General features: G+C 37.2%; 1 protein-coding gene and 1 long non-coding RNA gene across 7 annotated transcripts in view; one reads left to right on the top strand and one right to left on the bottom strand.

Annotated features, from left to right (window-relative positions):
* LOC123592167 overlaps positions 1-7846 on the bottom strand; it is a 132986-nt gene extending 125140 nt beyond the window's left edge. Inside the window, exon 1 of the long non-coding RNA XR_006709615.1 lies at positions 7606-7846. This is a non-coding gene — a long non-coding RNA (uncharacterized LOC123592167). The remainder of the gene's footprint in view (positions 1-7605) is intronic.
* SCOC (short coiled-coil protein) overlaps positions 1-17782 on the top strand; it is a 45075-nt gene extending 27293 nt beyond the window's left edge. The window contains exons 1-5 of one of the 6 annotated variants that reach the window (XM_045467131.1): positions 7951-8054; positions 9667-9745; positions 13824-13895; positions 14218-14301; positions 16188-17782. In XM_045467131.1, the coding sequence (XP_045323087.1) occupies positions 13874-13895; positions 14218-14301; positions 16188-16330 (249 nt within the window). In that variant the 5' untranslated portion in view covers positions 7951-8054; positions 9667-9745; positions 13824-13873 and the 3' untranslated portion in view covers positions 16331-17782. Of the gene's footprint in view, positions 1-7949; positions 8115-9329; positions 9424-9666; positions 9746-11729; positions 11836-11908; positions 11978-13823; positions 13896-14217; positions 14302-16187 lie in introns of those variants that run through there. The other 5 variants (XM_045467140.1, XM_045467160.1, XM_045467114.1 and 2 more) reach the window with 5 other exon arrangements.
* Positions 17783-19186: the final 1404 nt, after the last annotated feature.

The raw sequence follows: 19186 nt of genomic DNA, 5'->3' as shown, positions 1-19186 counted from the left end.
ATCTTGGAAGTTCTCTACTATTTATCATTTCTTCCTTACATAATACATTGTTCTGTAACAACAGTTTTCAATTTAGAGTTCCCCATTCTTTACAAAGAGTATTTTACTTTTACGCTTTTATTTAGATGGTTATAAATTAATATATGCATATCCCAGATAACAAATGTTCATCTTATAATCAAATATTTCTGTGCAATTTCAGTGGTTTCTATTTGTACATGTATGTTTGCCTTATTCAGAAGAAGGGAATTTTTGTGGCTATTTTTAAACCATCTTTTAATTGAAAAATATAATGCCAATATGGAGCATTTATTTTTATATAAAAATAAATGTATAGCTTAATGAATGGTTTACTCAGGGCTAGTTTGGTAAAATTTCAACTTTCTTTTTCTATCCACTTGGGTGTACTGTTCTTTTTTGTTATATTTTTGTTATTTCAAGGGTTTTTCTTCTTTTTCTTTTTTTTTTTATACAGTATTTTTTTAAGTTTATTTATTTATTTTGAGAGAGAGAGACAGACAGAGCACACAAGCGGGGGAGGGGCAGAGAGAGAGGAAGAGAAAGGAAATCCCCAATGTGTGGCTCAAACCCACAAATGAGAGATCTTGACCTAAGCCGAAGTCAAGAGCTGGACACTTAACCGACTGAGCCACCCAGGCCCTATCAAGGGTTTTTTTTCTACATTCAAGGGCAGAACTTAATTATCAGTAACACTGTTTTATCAAGTTTGCAATATTTTGTGATTGATATATTGCTAACTTTAGGATTATCATTTGGTACGTTCTCTTTTTTGAGATAGTTTTTCTAAAGACTTCCTTTAAACTCTAAAATATCTTACAAGATATATGTTTAGTTCCAGAATTTTTTAAAAGGCAAATGCTCTAAAATAATCATATTCTACTTGATGACAATCATTTTCTTGCATCTTTTCAGTCATTTTAGCATCCAAAATAAACTATAGATTTTTTTGTCTGTTTTTGAAAATATGTATTTAAAAATTTTTTTCTTAATGTTCATTCATTTTTAAGAGACAGAAAGAGACAGAGCGTGAGTTGAGGAGTGGCAGAGAGAGAGAGGGAGACACAGAATCCAAAGCAGGCTCCAGGTTCCAAACTGTCAGCACAGAGCCCTGCGTGGGATATGAACCCACAAACTGTGAGATCATGACCCGAGCTGAAGTTGGATGCTTAACCAACTGAGTCACCCAGGTGCCCCTAAAAGTATGTATTTTAAGTGTCCTTTTATCTACAGGTTTTCTTTGCATTCTTTTCCCACCCAGTGCATTTTATTTTCTTTTTGTTGAAGAAAAGGGCTTTTTATTTGTTGTTTTTGTTGTTTTCTTGATAGCCAAATTTTGCTAATTTTGTCCAGGTGGTAGATTTACCATATTTCTCTCTGACCTCTGTTTTCCTGTTAAATTGCTACTTTATGGGCTTGATCAGGTCAGGTTGCAATTTCTTTTCCTTTTTTGGTGGGGGCAGGCAGGCAAGACTATTTCATAGGTGGTGGTACATTCTTCTTCCATCAGGAAATAAATGTCGTTTGGTGCGTTCTCTTTGCAATTTAGTGGTATTGGTGCTCTAGATTAGTGTTTCTCAGAGGTCGTTCTCATTGTATCCCAACCCCCAGGGCCTTTGAGACATTATTTTCCTAACCACACCCTCCCCTTATGAAATTGTCTTTGCGAAGCTTGGAAAACCATTATTTCTTCAAGTATTTTTTAGAACCAGACTCTCCTTCCTTTCCTTCTGGGACTCTGATGACACAAAATGGTATCTCTTTTGTTGTCTTTCATTCCTGAGGCTGATTGGTTTGTTTTTCCCTTCATTTTTTCCCCTTTAGTTCAAATTGCACCATTTCTACTGAGGTTTCCTCAAGTTCACCAACTCTTTCCTCTTTCACTTCCATCGTACCACTGATACTTCAGTTTCACATTTCAGTTATTTTATGTTTCAGTTATAAAGTTTCCATTTGGTTCGTATTCATAGCTTTTATTATGTTACTTATACTCTCAATTGTAACCTCTGTTTCAGGATTTTTCATGATTGCTTGTTCAAATACTTCTTAATAGCTGCCTAAAATCTTTTCTGGATATTTTCAACATTTGTATCATCTTAGTGTTGGTATCTGTTGACTGTTATACCCATGTGAATTGAGATTTCGTAGTTCTTCATAAGCTGAATAATCGTGGATTGGATCCTGGACATTTTGACTATCAGATCATGAGACCCTAGGTCTGGTTTAAATCCTATGGAAAACGTTAATAGTTTTGTTTTAGTGGGAATTTGAGTTGGTTAGGTTGAAGCAGCAAGTTCCAACCCACACCTTCTTTGGGCTGTGGTTTCAAAGTCATTTCAAATTGGAAAGTCTATGCAGTGCTTTATTTTTACTTGATTCTAATGATCCTGATAATAGTTCAATAAAGTTGGTTTTATGATACTTACTTCACAGATAAAAAGAGAAGTTTGAATTCACCTATCACTAGCTGTATGATATTGGACAATTTAAGCCTTAATTTCATCTCCAAAATGGGATGGATAATACCTACATCATGGGATTGTTTGAGAACTGAGTAAAATAACACATGTAGCATATCTAGCATACTTCAAACCCTAAAGAAATCCTGGATAGTCTTCTCATTTAAAAAAAAAAAAAAATCACTCTCAGGGCTCCTGGGTGGCTCAGTTGGTTGAGCGTCCAACTCTTGATCTTGGCTCAGGTCCTGATCTCACGGTTCATGGGATTGAGGCCCATGCTGGGCTCTGCACTGGTGGCGAGGAGCCTGATTGGGATTCTCTCGCTCTCGCTCTCTGCCCTGCCCCCACTCTCTCTCTTTCTCTTGCAAAAGAAATAAACATTAAAAAAAAATCAGTTGCTGGGGCACCTGGGTGGCTTAGTCAGTTAAGCATCCGACTTTGACCTCTCCCCCGACTCATGCTCTGTCTCTGTCTCTCTCTCTCAAAAATAAATAAATAAATAAATTTTTAAAATCAATTTCAGTGGGAAAAAATAATATATAATCAAATACAAACAATTTAAGTTACAGAAGATGACTTTTGACAGTCATATACACATGTAACCACCACTCCAATAAAAATATATAGAACATTTCCACTACAACAGAAAGTTCTCTCAGGCCCCTCTGTGGTCAACTCTTATCTGTCCTCAACCCCAGGCAACCACTAATCCAACTATTATAATAAATAAGTTTTGTCTGCTCTAGAGCTTTATATTAATAAAATCATACAGTTTGCACATTTTCTATCTGGCTGTTTTCACTCAGCATAATACACTTCAGATTCATCCATATTGGTAGTTTGTTACTTTCTATTGCTGACAAGCTTTATTCCATTATTTTACTGGGATGTTTTTCCATTATTGATTGAAAGAGTTCTTAGAAATTCTGAGTTCAAGTCCTTTGTTAGATCACGTATTATGATTTTTTCCCAGTCTATACATTGTCTTCATTTTCAAAATGGTGTCTTTCAAAGAGCAGGGTCACCTGGGTGGATAGGTTGGTTAAGCATCCAAATTGGGCTCAGGTCATGAATTCACAGTTGGTGAGTTCGAGCCCCACATGGGGCTCTGTACTGACAGCTCAGAGCCTGGAGCCTGCTTTGCAGATTCTGTGTCTCCCTGTCTCTCTCTGCCCCTCCCCCGCTCATGCTCTGTCTCTCTCTTCTTCAAAAATAAACATTAAAAAGAAGAGCAAAAATTATTAATATTTATAACGTTCAATTAATCATTTTGTTCTTTTATGGGTGTGTGTGTGACCTTTCACAAAAAATTCTGCCAACACCAAAGGGATGAAGACTTTTTTCTTTGACCTCTTCTAGAAGATTTACAGTTTAAGCTTTTATGTTTTAATTTATGATCCATTCCGAATTAACAGTTCTCTGTATGCTATAAGGTAGGGATCGAGGTTCATTTTTTTCCCTTCAACTGATATTCAGTTGTTCCAGCACCATTTATGGAAAAAAATCTATCCTTTCTCATGAAAGGTACCATTGTGAAAATCAATTGACCATATTATGTGTGGGTTTATTCCTAGATTCTATTCTATTTCATTTACCTATGTGTCTATAACAATACTCCATTTATTTTATTGCTTTAACTTTATAATAAGACTTGAAATAAGGTAGTATAAGTCCTCTAACTTTATGGTTCTATTACAACATTGTTATTCTGTATCTTTTGTTTTTCCATATGAATTTCCATATGAATTCCATATGAATTTTAGGATCAGCTTTAGACCATAATCTGTGAGAAAAGTGAAAGTTCTGGGGTCAGGAATCACAACTGTTCAGACCCTCTGTCTAGGAGCAATTGTTGGATTCGATCTCCTAAAAACTTGTAAAGGACGTTTGTATCTATGTTCAGTTTTATGTCTTTTGATGTTTTTGTCTAGTTTTGGAATCAGGGTAACACTGTTCTTATAAAATGAATTGCAAAGTATTCTTTCTTATTTTATTGTCTGGAAGAGTTTGTATGGAATTTATATACTTACTTAATTTCTAAAATTTTCACAAATATCTTTGTTATTGATTTCTAGTTTAATTCTTTTGTCAGAAGAGAAAATATTTTATATGATTTCAATGATCTTATTTATTTTTTTTAATTTCAATCATTTTAAATGTGTTGAGGTTTGTTTCATGACAGAGAATATGATCCATTTTCTTGAATACTCCATGTACATTTGAAAAGAAGTTATGTTCTAGTTATTAGGTGGAATTCTTTATAAGTGCCAACTAGGTGAAATTGGTTGATAGGCTTTTTAAGGTCTTCTATAACAATAGTTCCCAAATTTTCCCACACTCTGTTGAAATTCCTTTGTATCTTCCCAAAATATCAATGCCTGTATCTGAACCCTTGAGATTGTGACTTAAGAAGTAGGGGGTGTAGCCTGTTCTTTAGAATTCTTAAGAGATTCCCAGGTGATTCTAATGTGCAAGCCAAGCTTGGGACTTGAGTTCCTTACTAATTTTCTTTTTTTATATAATTAAAAAAATTATAATGTTTTATTTATTTTTGAGAGAGAGAGGGAGTGTGTGAGCAGGGGAGGGGCAGAGAGAGAGGAAGACACAGAATCTGAAGCAGGCTCCAGGCTCTGAGCTGTCAGCACAGAGCCCTACACGGGGCTCGAACTCACAAACCGTGAGATCATGACCTGAGCCCAAGTTGGATGCTTAACCAACTGAACCATCCAGGCGCCCCTAATTTTCTGTATATGTGTATTTATTTTACAAATTACAGAGAGGGGAGTGATGAACTCTTCAGCTGCACTGTGGGTTGGTTTATTTCAGTCCTACCAGTTTTTGCTTCAGTGCTAGTTTATAGCACTATTAGGATTTTTCATATTCTTTTTTTAATTTTTTTTAACATTTACTCATTTTTGAGAGACAGAGCATGAGCAGGGGAGGGTCAGAGAGAGAGAGGGAGACATAGAATCCAAAGCAGGCTCCAGGCTCTGAACTGTCAGCACAGAGCCTGACATGGGGCTCAAACTCAAGAGCCGTGAGATCATGACCTAAGCCAAAGTCGGATGCCTAACTAACTGAGCCACCAAGGTGCCCCTCATTACCACATTTAAAAATGTTGCTTATAAAATAGAATTACCATATGATCCAATAATTCTACTTCTGGATATACACCCAAAAGAATTGAAGGCAGGGTCTCAAAGAGATATTTGCACACATCATTGTCATAGTAGCATTCACAATAGCTAAAAGTTGGAAGCAACCCAAGTATCCATTGACGGATGTATAGAAAAACAAAATGTGCTCTATACATAAATGTAATGTTATTCTGTTTTAAAAAGGAAGGAAATTCTGACACATGCCACAATATGGATGACCCTTGAGGATGTTATGATTAGTGAAAAGTCAGTCACAAAAAAATAAATACTGAAAGAGATTCCACGTACATGAAGTACCTACAGTAGTCATATTCATAGAGACAGAAAGAATGGCAGTTGCCAGGTGCTGGAGGGAGAGATAAACGAGGAGTTGCTTTTTAATGGGTATAAAGTTTCAGCTTTGCAAGATGAAAAGTGTTCTGGAGACTGGTTGCATGGCAATGTGAATATAATTAACACTATTGAACTGTACAATTTCAAATAGTTAAGATGAGGGGCGCCTGGGTAGCTCAGCCAGTTGAGCATCTGACTCTTGATTTCAGGTCAGGACTGGGGGCTGGAGTCTGATGGGGCTCCGTGCTGAGTGTAGAGCCTGCTTGGGATTCTCTCTCTCTCCCTCTGCCCCTCTCCCCCTGCTCGTGCACCATGCTCTCTTTCTCTAAAACAAATAAAAAATAAAATAAAATAAGAAGATGGTACTTTTTTTGTTATTTGTATTTTATACTATAAACAGCATGTATATTTTATGCTCTAACAACAACAAAGTTTCTTTTAATACTTCTTAGTCTTTGGTGTTCTGCAGTTTCATCAGGATGTGTCCAGGTATGAAATTCTTTATTTTAAACCTGTTCAAGAATTAAGTGCTTCTTGAATCTGAGCATTCAAATATACCACAGTCCTGAAAAATTCTTAGTTATTATTCTTTGAATACTGCTCACACCCATTGTCTGTAATTTCTCTTTTTGACACTCCTACTGGATATACACTGGATCTTTCTTATTTTCCATTTATTTAGCTCCTGTGTTGCATTCTAGTATATTTTCTCAAATTATGTCACATAGTTCCAGACAAATATACAGTTCTCAAATACTGAGTGGAAGATTTTTAGATATATATACATACATATATATGTGTGTATATATATATATACACACATATATATGTATGTATATATATACACACATATATATATGTATATATATACACATATATACGTATATATACATATACACATATATACGTATATATACATATACACATATATACATATATATACATATGTGTATATGTATGTGTGTGTGTGTGTGTATATATATATATATATATATATATATATATATATATATATATATTCTTAAAAGGATTAAGGCGGTATGTCAGCAAACTGAACCCTAAGTGAAAAATCAAGAAACAGGCAGACATAGGCTCACCTCTACAACTCAGGAGAATATGCCAGAGCCAAAACAATATGGTATTACTACCCTGTACTCAACAAATATTAAACACAAGCAGGATGCTGCTTTGTGTCAAGTGCTAGGTATCAATGAATGCTATCAAGCCAGATTACACTACATCCCAAAGCCTGGCCACAGCATTTCACACTGAATGTATGACCTTGAGCAAGACATTTATTTATTCTTAAGCTTCAGTTTCTTTCTGTGGGTTGCTGTGAGAATCAAAATGAGAGAAGGTGAGCGAAAGTTCTATATATCAAAGTACTGTTAAAGTATTTTCTCAATTCTAAAATATTATTAAATGGTCAGGTGCACTATGGATTTAATAATCGTTTGGAAAGGAGGTGGAGAGGAACAATCCACTAGGGGTATTTGGGAAATTTAAAAATATGGAAAAGTTTGCTTTTTGAATTGAGGTACTACAGTATTATACTGGCTTTATCTATCTTTCACGCCCACAAATACTCTTTTCTTAAATCTGAATTTCTCTCTCCCCCGGCATTTGGTTTTACCAACCTCCTTCCTGACAGCTGTCAGAATTTTCCACACTGGATTTCTGACCCCAATTTTCAGGCTCCTGCTGAGACTGAAGGGCTGCTTTCCTGGGACTGGCTTTCTCACGCCTAACTTCGCCCCTGTACTGCCATTGGCTGTTGCTTTTCCTGGACCCGCCCACATCAGCCTCAATCCCGATTGGATGCCAACGTCCTTTTGTTATGGCAAAAGGTGGATCCCTGGGCTTCGACAAAGGACGATTGGGGCGTCGTACAGCTAATGCGCAGGCGTGCCTTCTTGAGTGGGGATTGGTGGGAGAAGGGGCAGGACGGGGCGGGACAGGGCGGGACTCCCGTTTTCGCGCACGCTCTGTGGGCGCAGAGGGCGGAGCTGCCGGTACCGGTTGGTGAAAGTGTTGGGGCCTGAGGCGTCCTCCCTATCCCTCCCACTCCCAGCGCCTCCAACGGCAGGTGAGGACAGCCTTGGGCGGCAGAGGGCCTGGCCTGGGGCTATTGGAGTTTGCGGCCACGGTACAGCCATGGGCCTGGAGGGCGGGGTAGACTGGACGCGATCCGGCTCACCAGGGGCCCGGGAAGAGCGGCCTCGGGCCTGGGCATTTGGTGGGCGGCGGAGGCCTGGCTGTCTGCAGAGCCCCTGCGCAACCTCCGTCTCATCTTCTCATTATTGAGCCTAGAGGTTCCTTTGGGGAGGGGCTGCTTTCATCTCTGAGGCGGACGTTCTGCCGCCTTCTCACCGTCTCTTCTGAGTCGAAGGCCGTTGTCCAGCCTCCCGCCCTGATTGGGACGGCGGAGGGGCGTTTGGGTGGAATGAGACCTGGCACGCCTGGACTAGTCCGTGGGTGCTCTGCCGAGAGCCCGCAGGTTGTGGGGGAGAGGATGCCAAGGCGGGGAGGGTGGCGAGTGAGCGATAAATGAGGGCTTGGCGACAGCTCTCCAGGGGCTGAAAGCAGCTCCGGGGTTAGTTTCTACTTGGGCTTTAGGGTCCTGCTGAGCAAGTTTTGGGGAGTTAGGATTGAAAAGGAGAGAGAAGATACATTTCTGAAAGGCAGGACTTTTGTTATACAATATAGCGAGACCACTACTATGACGTAACAATGTTAAAATGCTGTGCTGCCGACAGGTAAGTCTGTACCTGAAGATTCAAAGCTGTGCCTATATATTGTTGCCGTACTCATTGATTAAATTCACGGTAGCTAGTCATTCTCTGGGACTCTAGCTTCCGTTCCTGTCCTCATTGGACCGATCAAATCAATTCCTTAATCTTGTAGAATCTCAGACTGCATTTATCTAACCAGAACAATTCGGAACTTGAAGGAGCCTGAACAGATAAACTCATGTTGAAAGTTGATACAGCTTGAAGAGAATGAAATTTATCTTCAGTTGCTTAGTAAAATATCAAAGGGATTTAACATCAAAGATTGCAAAATATTTGGAAAACTGAGATTAGGGCTGTTATTAAAGTTTTTTTCCATTATATAGTATTAAAGCAGGAACTTTATAGTTAGACCTGCCTTCAAATTCTTGGTACAAACATTGGCTGTGAAGTCTAAGGCAGATACATAGCCTTTCTGAGATACAGCATCCACAAACATAAATTACGATGCCCTGTTGATTTGATGAATACGAACTAATAATATATGTAAAGCATTTAGTTGATTAACGCACAGTTTTAGATGCAGAAAAGTTGGTTGCATGTCAGTCTTAACTCTCAAAATCTTAGGTCTCAGATGTGAGCGTACCTGGAATGGTATGGTGGAAAAAACTAGCCTGGGTACTCCTGGCTCTGGCAGTAACTACGTCTGTGATTTTGTGATGTTGGGTAAGCCATTATTACTTTTGGCCTTGGTTTGTTTATTTGTGAAATGAGGCAGCTAGACCAAATGATTTTTCCAAAATTTCTTTTTGTGGCCTGAATTAGAGTCAAAAGGGAGAGAAGATAACAGCTAATATTATTCAATACCTTCTTTGTACAAGGTACCATTGCAAGCACGTTATATATATGAACTCATTAAATTCTTGACAACAAAACTATGAGGTATATACTCTTATCCTCATTTTACAGATGAGGAAACTGAGGCTGAGGTATAACCTTGCTCGAGGTTCCAGAGCTTATAAATAGCAGAGCTAGGATTTAAATACAGGCAATAAAAATTTATGTTCTTAATCACTGTGCTACACTGCCTCTTAACAGTGGTACTATTCAGGGTACTATAAAAGAAGGTAGAGGTCTACTTTGGTAAAACAGTAGTCTTTGGTCACAAGTGTGTGGGCATGGAAGATGGGTCCGTCCTAATGTTTGTCACACTTCCTGACCCTTGTTCTCTCCATACCTTTTACATCCAGGACTTAAATTATCAAAATAGTTCTAGGTTCTCTTCCACTGACCAAGGCTAGATGAAGATAGGCATCAAAATTTACTGCAATTTGTTTTGTTTTGTTTTGGTTTTAATATGAAATTTACTGTCAGATTGGTTTCCATACAACACCCAGTACTCACCCCGTAAGGTGCCCTCCTCAATGCCTATCACCCATCCTCTCCTCCCTCCCACCCCCCATCAACCCTCAGTTTATTCTCAGTTTTTAAGAGTCTCTTATGTTTTGGCTCTCTCCCTCTCTAACTTTTTTTTTTTCCTTCCTATCCCACATGGTCTTCTGTTAAGTTTCTCAGGATCCACATAAGAGTGAAAACATATGGTATCTGTCTTTCTCTGTATGGCTTATTTCACTTAGCATCACACTCTCCAGTTCCATCCACGTTGCTACAAAAGGCCATATTTCATTCTTTCTCATTGCCACGTAGTATTCCATTGTGTATATAAACCACAATTTCTTTATCCATTCATCAGTTGATGGACATTTAGTCTCTTTCCATAATTTGGCTATCGTTGAGCGTGCTGCTATAAACATTGGGGTACAAGTGCCCCTATGCATCAGCACTTGCATCCCTTGGAAAATTTACTGCAATTTTTGAGAAACACTTCTGAGATCCAATCTAGGCTTGAGTCAGAGTTGACAAATCTCAGAACCGTAATCATTTTGGAACTAAGGCAGCCTTAGGAAAAACAGATCAGCCTTAGCACCCCACATTCATTTCAGTGTCCTCACACTTGAGATACTTTGGTCTGGATTTTCTTTTCACATCAGATTTGCATTTATGTATAGGAACAGAAGAATTGACAGTGAACTCTAAAAAGTGCATTTCACATGAAATTGGATTGATATGATAGCAACTATAGATTAAAAAACATTTTATAGTTGAAAAACTCAGTCTAATGTGCTAATGTAGACATCATGAAGTTTGAAGATTGATCTTATTTTGAAAGAAAAAATCTGTGGCTAAATTGCTTTGATACAAAGAGCTCAATGAACCTTCTGATCTTATATATAAAATAAATCAGTTTGTTACTCATTTTGAGGCCAGGCTATTTAATCATATCATAATAAGAGAAAATTGTTATTTGTCTTTTTTGTTGTTGTGCAGAGGCAGCTGGCAATACTCCTGTCTCTTTTATTAAAGAATCATGAATACCCTTTTGTACAAGGCTGCCACATACAGTAGAGCAGATTTTGCACTGTGCAAGACTCAAGTGCAGTCTTACATGGACTATGATATGAATGGTGTTCTCTCAGGTTGTGTTGTCGATCCCATAGCACTGTCCTTGTGCCTGCCTGGCTTCTGTGGCATTGACTCCACCCCAGTCTTCAGTGTGTGTTTCTAAGCTTCATTTTTCCTCTAATCCCCCTCCACCCCATTTTTCTGCCTTTTTTTCCTTCATTTTTTCAGATGAAGTCAAACTCTTGATAAACCATACAAAGATTTTCTATTGTTTGGTTTACATGTGGCCAAAATTTCAGAAACTGGCTTCATGATTACATTGATCAGTTTGGAACAGTTTGCTTTTGTAGACTTTTTACTTTTCGTGTTAGATTGAAACATAAGCAAGAAAAATATACCATATCCCTATACGAAATCTGATATCAAAGTCATTTGTATTGATTGCATGATTATCTGTTGCTTGGCTTATGTATCTTACAACGCTTCTCATTTGTCATGAAAATTTTGTTTTAGCTGTATTTTTAAAAGCAAATATTAGAAATTTGAAGTACTTTTTGTATATTACTTAGCAGGGGAAATAGCCAAGCTGCAGGCTATTGTTGGCTGAGTACTCTCAAGATCACTTTTGCTTTTGGCTGTGGCCTATGTCATCCCTCCCAGACCTGTGTTAGCCAGGTCAGTGGTTGAAATGGTAGGAAAATTGCAAGTGTCAAATAAAGTTTTCACTGTTAACACTCTTCCTCTTCAGTTGTAAAGAGATACGTTGGTGATTGAATGGAGAGGGATAATTTTTGAAGTGTGGGCTTCGCAGATTATAGTAAGTTGAATAATTTAAAGAATTTTTGGGGGCGCCTGGGTGGCTCAGTCAGCTGAGTGTGGAACTCTTGATTTCCGCTCAGGTCGTGATCTCCTGGTTTCTGAGTTTGAGCCCTGCATCTGGCTCCATGCTGATGGGGCAGGGCCTGAGATATTCTCTCTCTCTCTCTCTCTCTCTCTCTCTCTCTGCCCCTCCCCCACTCACACATGCATGCACACTGTCTCTCAAAATAAATGAAACTTTAAAATAAATAAATAAATAATTTTTAAAAAAGATTTTTAGTAATTAGTCTACTTGGATTTATGTAGATGTACCGATACATATTACACATTAACATATTATGTGTATATATTATTAATATATATTTAATTAATTACATATATATTCTCAGGTTCCTTGCACTTCAGAGATATTTTATATGTATATTACATATGTGCATATACTACGTATGTATGTATATATATAATGGACATATAATATGTATATAACACGTACATATATCACAAATATACGTGTCAACTTTCTCTGAAGTACACAGAACCTGAGAATTAAAACCATGTGAATAAGATATGAAGGGGAGAGTAACTAATTCTAGAGAAGTAGAAAGATGTCAGAAGACTTGGGAGTAGATTTATTAAGCATTAAATCAATTTTACATCATTTGTAGCTAGTTAATTCTTTAATAATGCTATGTGTAGGATGTTTAATGTCTTTCTTTTTTAGAATAATACGTGATGTCTTATTTCAGAGATAGTTCATATGTATGTACACTGAGCATTTTATCTTCACATTCATGCCAGTATCTGAAAACTCTTTAATGTGATTCTAGTTCTAGAATGTCAACATCCTTGTTCAGTAGGTCTGGGTTCCACTGTTTAGTCTATGGAAGCATAACAATGCTTTGGGTATAAGAGGTGCTCCATAAATAATTTGTTGAAAGAGTAACAATATTGACATGTCTAAGTTGCTTCAGTGAGTAGATTAGATTGGTGACCAGTAATAATCTGGTTTATTTAATAACTCTTGAACACACCGAATATGAAATGAATGTTAGCTATAGAGCACAACGTATTTCATAAGAATTTTATGCTTTAATATTTTGAAACCTTTTATAGGAACAATAAAATGTTAATGTTTTACTTATTCACATCCTAATTTTGTTTTAACTATAACTAGGATGTAACAGGTTGATATTTTCATTTATCCCACATTAATGTTTCAGATAACTAGTATTTTTCTCTTGAACGTTATCAATAAAAAGTTTTAAACAGTATATATAAAATAATACTTTAATGATGAAAAATATTTTTAAACACATTTGTTTTCATCCCTACTATCATCCTTAATAGAAGAGCTTTTTTCATTTTGCTGTTCTCTTTATTTGTATTTATGTATATTTTACATGATTTACATCAATGAATACACCATTTTATAAACATTCTTCTATGTTATTATAGTCATCCTAATTATTTTTAGTACCCACTCAATTAGAAACTACAGTAATTACAGACTGAATGGACAGTTTATGTTGTTTCCAATTTGGTGGGTTGTAAATAAGGTTGAAGTGAAGATTTTATGTATATAATTTTTCCTTCTTTGTAATTTTCCTTAGGCTAAATTTCCAAGAGCAAAATTGCTTAGTAGAAAATATTTAAATGTTTTTATGAGTGTAATTTATTGCCATACTGCTTTCTAAGAAGATACATATTTAAAATTTGTGTCTAATATTTTGTATTTGTTCTTCCATAACTTTGCTACTATTGATCATTATCTCCTTTAAAAAAATTTGATAAATGTACAATGGTATGTTATTGCTGTATGTATCTGTTTCTTTTTCTTATTGCAGACGATTCATCAAGGATTTTGTATCCAAGGCCCAAAAGTTTGTTACCCGAGATGATGAATGCTGACATGGATGGTATGTTCTTTATTTTCCTTTTTGTATGTTCCTGGTTTTGTGGATGCTTTTGGCTTAATACAGCAACAGAAAGAACAGAGAAGCAATATTTAGAGGGGTTGGATTTGGCTAATTTACTGACTTATATACTGTCTAGTTCTAGAAAGAATTGATGTTGGCAAAACATATCTGCCATGTGGGCATATAACTTTTTCCTTTACAGGGTTCTTGTGTAAGGCAAGTAAGATAACAAAGATGAAACATTTTGTATGACTTTAAGTGCTGCACTACACAAATGGTACCTAACGTTAATTAATAGTAAATGCAAACCTTTGTATTACAGCAGTTGATGCTGAAAATCAGGTGGAACTGGAGGAAAAAACGCGACTTATTAATCAAGTGTTGGAACTTCAACACACACTTGAAGGTGAGCCTCCATTTTGTAGTTTTCTTGAATAACATCCACTTAGTTGAAATTGTAAGCATTTATGTTGCTAAATTTTGTTACTGTGCCCCCAGTTTGAAAGTATAAACTTCAAAGTCCATTTCGATAATGTTTTCCCCCTCCTGCCTGCATCTTTGGCTGGTGATTTTAAAGAAGAGGTGTGCTTCAATGAGAAAGTCAAATAGTGTTCTTATGCATCCCTCTGGGTTTAAGGCAATGCTGTTTATTACATGAGAGCCCCCTTTTAAGCATTGTGTTATTACTAAGTCCACTTTAATAAAGCTTATATTAAAATAAAAAGTGTTTTAGCTTCAGAGATTAAAAGTAAATTGATCTGAGGTTTGTTTTCATTTTCTAAATGTCTTGCATAAAATTAATACTACCAGTGAAACATCTTGTTTTTTTTAATGTTTATTTATTTTTGAGAGAGAGTGCGAGAGTGAGCAGGGGAGAACCAGAGAGGGGGACGGGGGATCTGAAGCAGGCTCTGCACTGACAGCAGCATGCCCAATGTGGGGCTCAAACTCACAAACCCTGAGATTGTGACTTGAGCCAAAGTTGGATGTTCAACCAACCGAGCCACCTGGGTGTCCTGAAACATCTCGGTTTTTAGTGAAATTAAGAGGTTGTGGGTTTTTTTTTTTCCTTTTGTAACAGCAGGGTAAGCAGATCATGTCATTTCACTGGCTTCCTATTTCACAGTTAATAAAAGCCAGGTTACTCTCTGGAAACCTGTTACTTTTTACCTTTCAGAGTCAGTCATGTCACACTGTCTGCCTCATACATTCTGCCTCAGACACTGGCCTCCTTGCTGTTCTTTTCAGCATGCTTCTACTTAGGGGCTTGAATCTTTCCCTTAGGTGTTTGCGTTCTGTATGGCTCATTTCCTTCCTTTAGGTCTCTGGTCAAATTCCCTTTATCAAAATAGCTATCTATACTATATAAAGGGCAACCTCAGGGGCTCCTGGCTGGCTCAGTCATTTGAGCATCCAATTTCAGCTCAGGTCATGATCTCACGGTCTGTGAGTTCAGGCCCTGAGTCGGGCTCTGGGCTGACAGCTCAGAACCTGGAGCCTGCTTCGGATTCTGTGTCTCCCTCTCTCTGTCCCTCCCCTGCTCACGCTCTGTCTCTCTCAAAAATAAATAAACATTAAAAAAAATTTCAAAGGGCAACTTCCCTTTTGCTTCCTACCACTCTTACCCTTCTTTTTTTTTCCTTTTACTTGGGACCCCCTAAATGCACATGTGTTCCCATGCATATTAGAATGTAAGCTCTGGGAAGGCAAGGGCTTTTGTTACTGTTGCCTCTAGAACAGTGCCTGACTCTTAGAGGGCACCCAATACTTAGTTGTTAAGTGAATGAATGGAGGTGATGTTTTATTTGATCATTAGGAACTGTGTCTTTTGAATTTCTTACTAAGGTAAAAATGCAAAATATTTCATTGCTTGGAAACTGACTTTCTATAGTCCGTGTATAAAGCAAGTTGTATTTGCCTACCACATTTTCTGAAGCGTTTCTAGCAAACATGTTAGTTTTTCTGTTAAGGCATGAACCAAAATTCACATTTTGGTGAAAAAACTGAGTCTGTATTTTTTAGAAATAACCATTTAAAGAAATAACCACTCAACATAAATGCTGTTTACCAAGAATAACATTTAGTCTAATCTGAAATCACTTTTTAAGAATTTTAGCTATTGACCGGCACTCAGCCGGCACTTTGTTCACCTGAATTCTAAAGTTACTTGAATTTAAAAACAGAAAATTTAAAGATCATGTTATCTATTTTAAGAATGAATCTTAAGTCTTTTATGATATGGAGTCATTGCCATTATTTTATTGATAATGGGCTTTTTTATTTTTAATATAGACCTCTCCGCAAGAGTAGATGCAGTTAAGGAAGAAAATCTGAAGCTAAAATCAGAAAACCAAGTTCTTGGACAATATATAGAAAATCTCATGTCAGCTTCTAGTGTTTTTCAAACAACTGACACAAAAAGCAAAAGAAAGTAAGGGATTGACATCCCTTCTGTTTTATGGAATTGCTGCTGATCTTTTTTTCTTTAAAACTTGGATAGGTTCAAAAAGTTATAGTACTTTTGTTTGTGGCTTAATTGAATATTTATGAAGATAATATCAGATCTAGGCAAAATTAAGAGCATAACAGAAGACTTCCATGAGCTTGTGTATAATATGTTAGTCTATGAAAATGTGCTAATGTATTGTAGAGACTTTATAATTAGAAATGCATATATTTATGAAACTTGAAAATGAATGTTTTATCAAATTTGCTTTGATTTATAGGTTTAGCACTGTCTTTTATTATAGGCATATTAAGAGATACAAGAAAATAACCACCGTGTTGTGAAAAGTGACCAAAATCATGTACTGAACGCACAGCTTTATGTACCCTGTCTACCATGTTGTGCCTCTTCTCCATTTGCTTCTTCCTTCCCATTTCCCTTCCCCTAAGGAAAAAATTGGTTTCACATTTGTAAAAGTAATTATAATAGTCAATCATCTGTGAGAGTAACCTGAGCTTGAATTGTTGAAACTTAACCAAAATAAGACGCTTTCTCAGTTAGGGCTCGTCATAGTTAGTAATAAGATAGGATTGTTGGTTTGTCTTTAATTGATTGAAAACAGAGGCGATAAATACGAAGACTTTTCTTTGCAACTGAGTTATCAAATTGGGAAGGTCTGTTGTTAAAAACTTCCTTTTGCACAGCTAATGCACTTGGTATCTGAAAAGATGAGCTCCGTTATATGTTTGAAATAGAACAGAAATGGGATGGGAAAGGTACTGGGCAAACAGTAGTAACCAGCTCCAAATGTTTTCACTCCAGATTCGTGTGATCTGTGGCACAGACGTTATCTTTTGGGGAATATATGAATATGAAAGTAGATTAAATGTGACTAACCTTAGGTCAACCACATCTAGAAGAGAACAAAGAGTTTAGTCTCAAGGTTTCTTTGTGGTACCCAGCAGATCAACTTTTGCAAAATCCCTTGAGGGTGTATTAGTGTCAGAATCATGAACAAAATGGAGGAGTTTTACGTGTATACTAAGTGATATTTTCTCAGTATCTTAATCTCACTACTTCCCCAGAATTTTCTGTAAACCTAACCACTTGGTTTGCAGAGTTTTAGTCACTCTTTGACAGTTTCAAGAAATTTAGTTTTTAGATTCCATTTGGTAAGAAAATTAATATCAGAAGTAATGTTAAAATGTTAAATAGGAAGAGAGATCCACTAATATAGTTTTGGTTTTTAGATTTGGGCTACTTTTAATCATGGAATAATCTTAACGTTTGTATTGGTGTAAGATTCGATGAATGACTTTAGCTGTATGAATATAATAGTTATACTGCAAACATTTTGCATCCCTTTTGTGACCTAATTTACAAACATTTAAACTTGTGTTCCAGTTTTGCTTTACTGTTTAATAAAAACCTGTTTCAGAGATTGTGTGTGTGTTAATATAGTAACTGTGGTGTGTATAATGACGTACTGGTGTATCCAGGGTTGTTCAAAGCTACAGGATAAGTAGCGTATCTTATTTAAGTACCAGTTACTTTATGTTTAGGGGAATATTTTTATTAAAACAAATGTTAGAGGATATTATACATTGATTTTTATTTTTAAAAACATTTTTTTAATGTTTATTTATATTTGAGAGAGAGAGACACAGAGCATGAGCAGCGGAGGGGCAGAGAGAGAGGGAGACAACAGAATCTGAAGCAGGCTCCAGGCTCTGAGCTCTCAGCACAGAGCCAGACGCGGGCTCAGACTCACAAACCACAAGATCATGACCTGAGCCGAAGTTGGATGCTTAACCAAATGAGCCCACCCAGGTGTCCCTGTACATGAATTTTTAAAATAAAAGCAAAGAATTCAGAGGAAGATCCAAGATTGTCAGGGAAAAGGTGGTTGTAATGTTTAGGTTAGCTAAGCTCCTGTAGCAAGAATGCATTGATAATATAGAAGTTTTTCTCCCAACTAACAGTTGTGAGGTAAGCATTGCAAGCTAGTGGACTTTGTTCCACATAATGACTCTCGGGGGCTTGAATGGAGGATAGCTCTGCCATTTTCAAACATGGCTTCATGGGACACATTTGCAAGGTTTTAAGTGTTGGGCCTGTTGGCACGTAGGTTTTCTCACATTCCAATGGCATGGAGACTTCATTACATCTAGATGGAGAAGCTGAGAAATGTGGTCTTTGGCTGGAAGCCATATTCCAGCTACAACTTTCTTACCATAGAAGCACATAGAGGATTTTGGTAGCAACTCGCAGCCACAGCCATAGCCCTTTTCTCTTGCTATTAAGTCTCTGTGCACAACCTTCTTCCTGCACAAAGAACATACTCAACCCGTCCTCACCAGTTACTGATTCAGTTCAAAATCCAGGATCTCTATTAAGGTCCATCAGTTTTAGATGTGGCTTCTAAATAGTGTGACGACTTCTAAACTGATGGGCAAATTATTTGCTCTCACCCTCACTTCTTCCCATTTATAATGGTGTGGTGAGGTCAGAAAACCCAAATAAAAACTCTCAACTTGGAAAGAGGAATAAAGGGAAATGTATTGATTCAAACCAACTGGGATATTCCTGGGAGACCCTGAGAAGAGTCTGTCTCTGATGGTAGAGAAGGAAGTTCCTTGATCAGATCCGGATTCTGCTCTCTGGCAAGGGAGTCCCTTGTTTATTACCCTCAATGGCTTCCAGTCTGGAAAATTATTCCTTATCCATTTCCCTCCAGGGCTCTAAGTAGGGGGTAGGAGTGTGCCCTTTATGGGAGACATGAAAACAGTCCACTTCCTGCTGGCATGAGCTTGGTGCCCATTGTTTTAAGGCCACGCTCACATTT

The sequence above is a fragment of the Leopardus geoffroyi genome, chromosome B1 (assembly GCF_018350155.1).
Source record: "Leopardus geoffroyi isolate Oge1 chromosome B1, O.geoffroyi_Oge1_pat1.0, whole genome shotgun sequence".
Lineage (NCBI taxonomy): Eukaryota > Metazoa > Chordata > Mammalia > Carnivora > Felidae > Leopardus > Leopardus geoffroyi.
The sequence above is the reverse complement of the archived record's forward strand: the minus strand, read 5'-3'. Positions and strand labels throughout refer to the sequence as shown.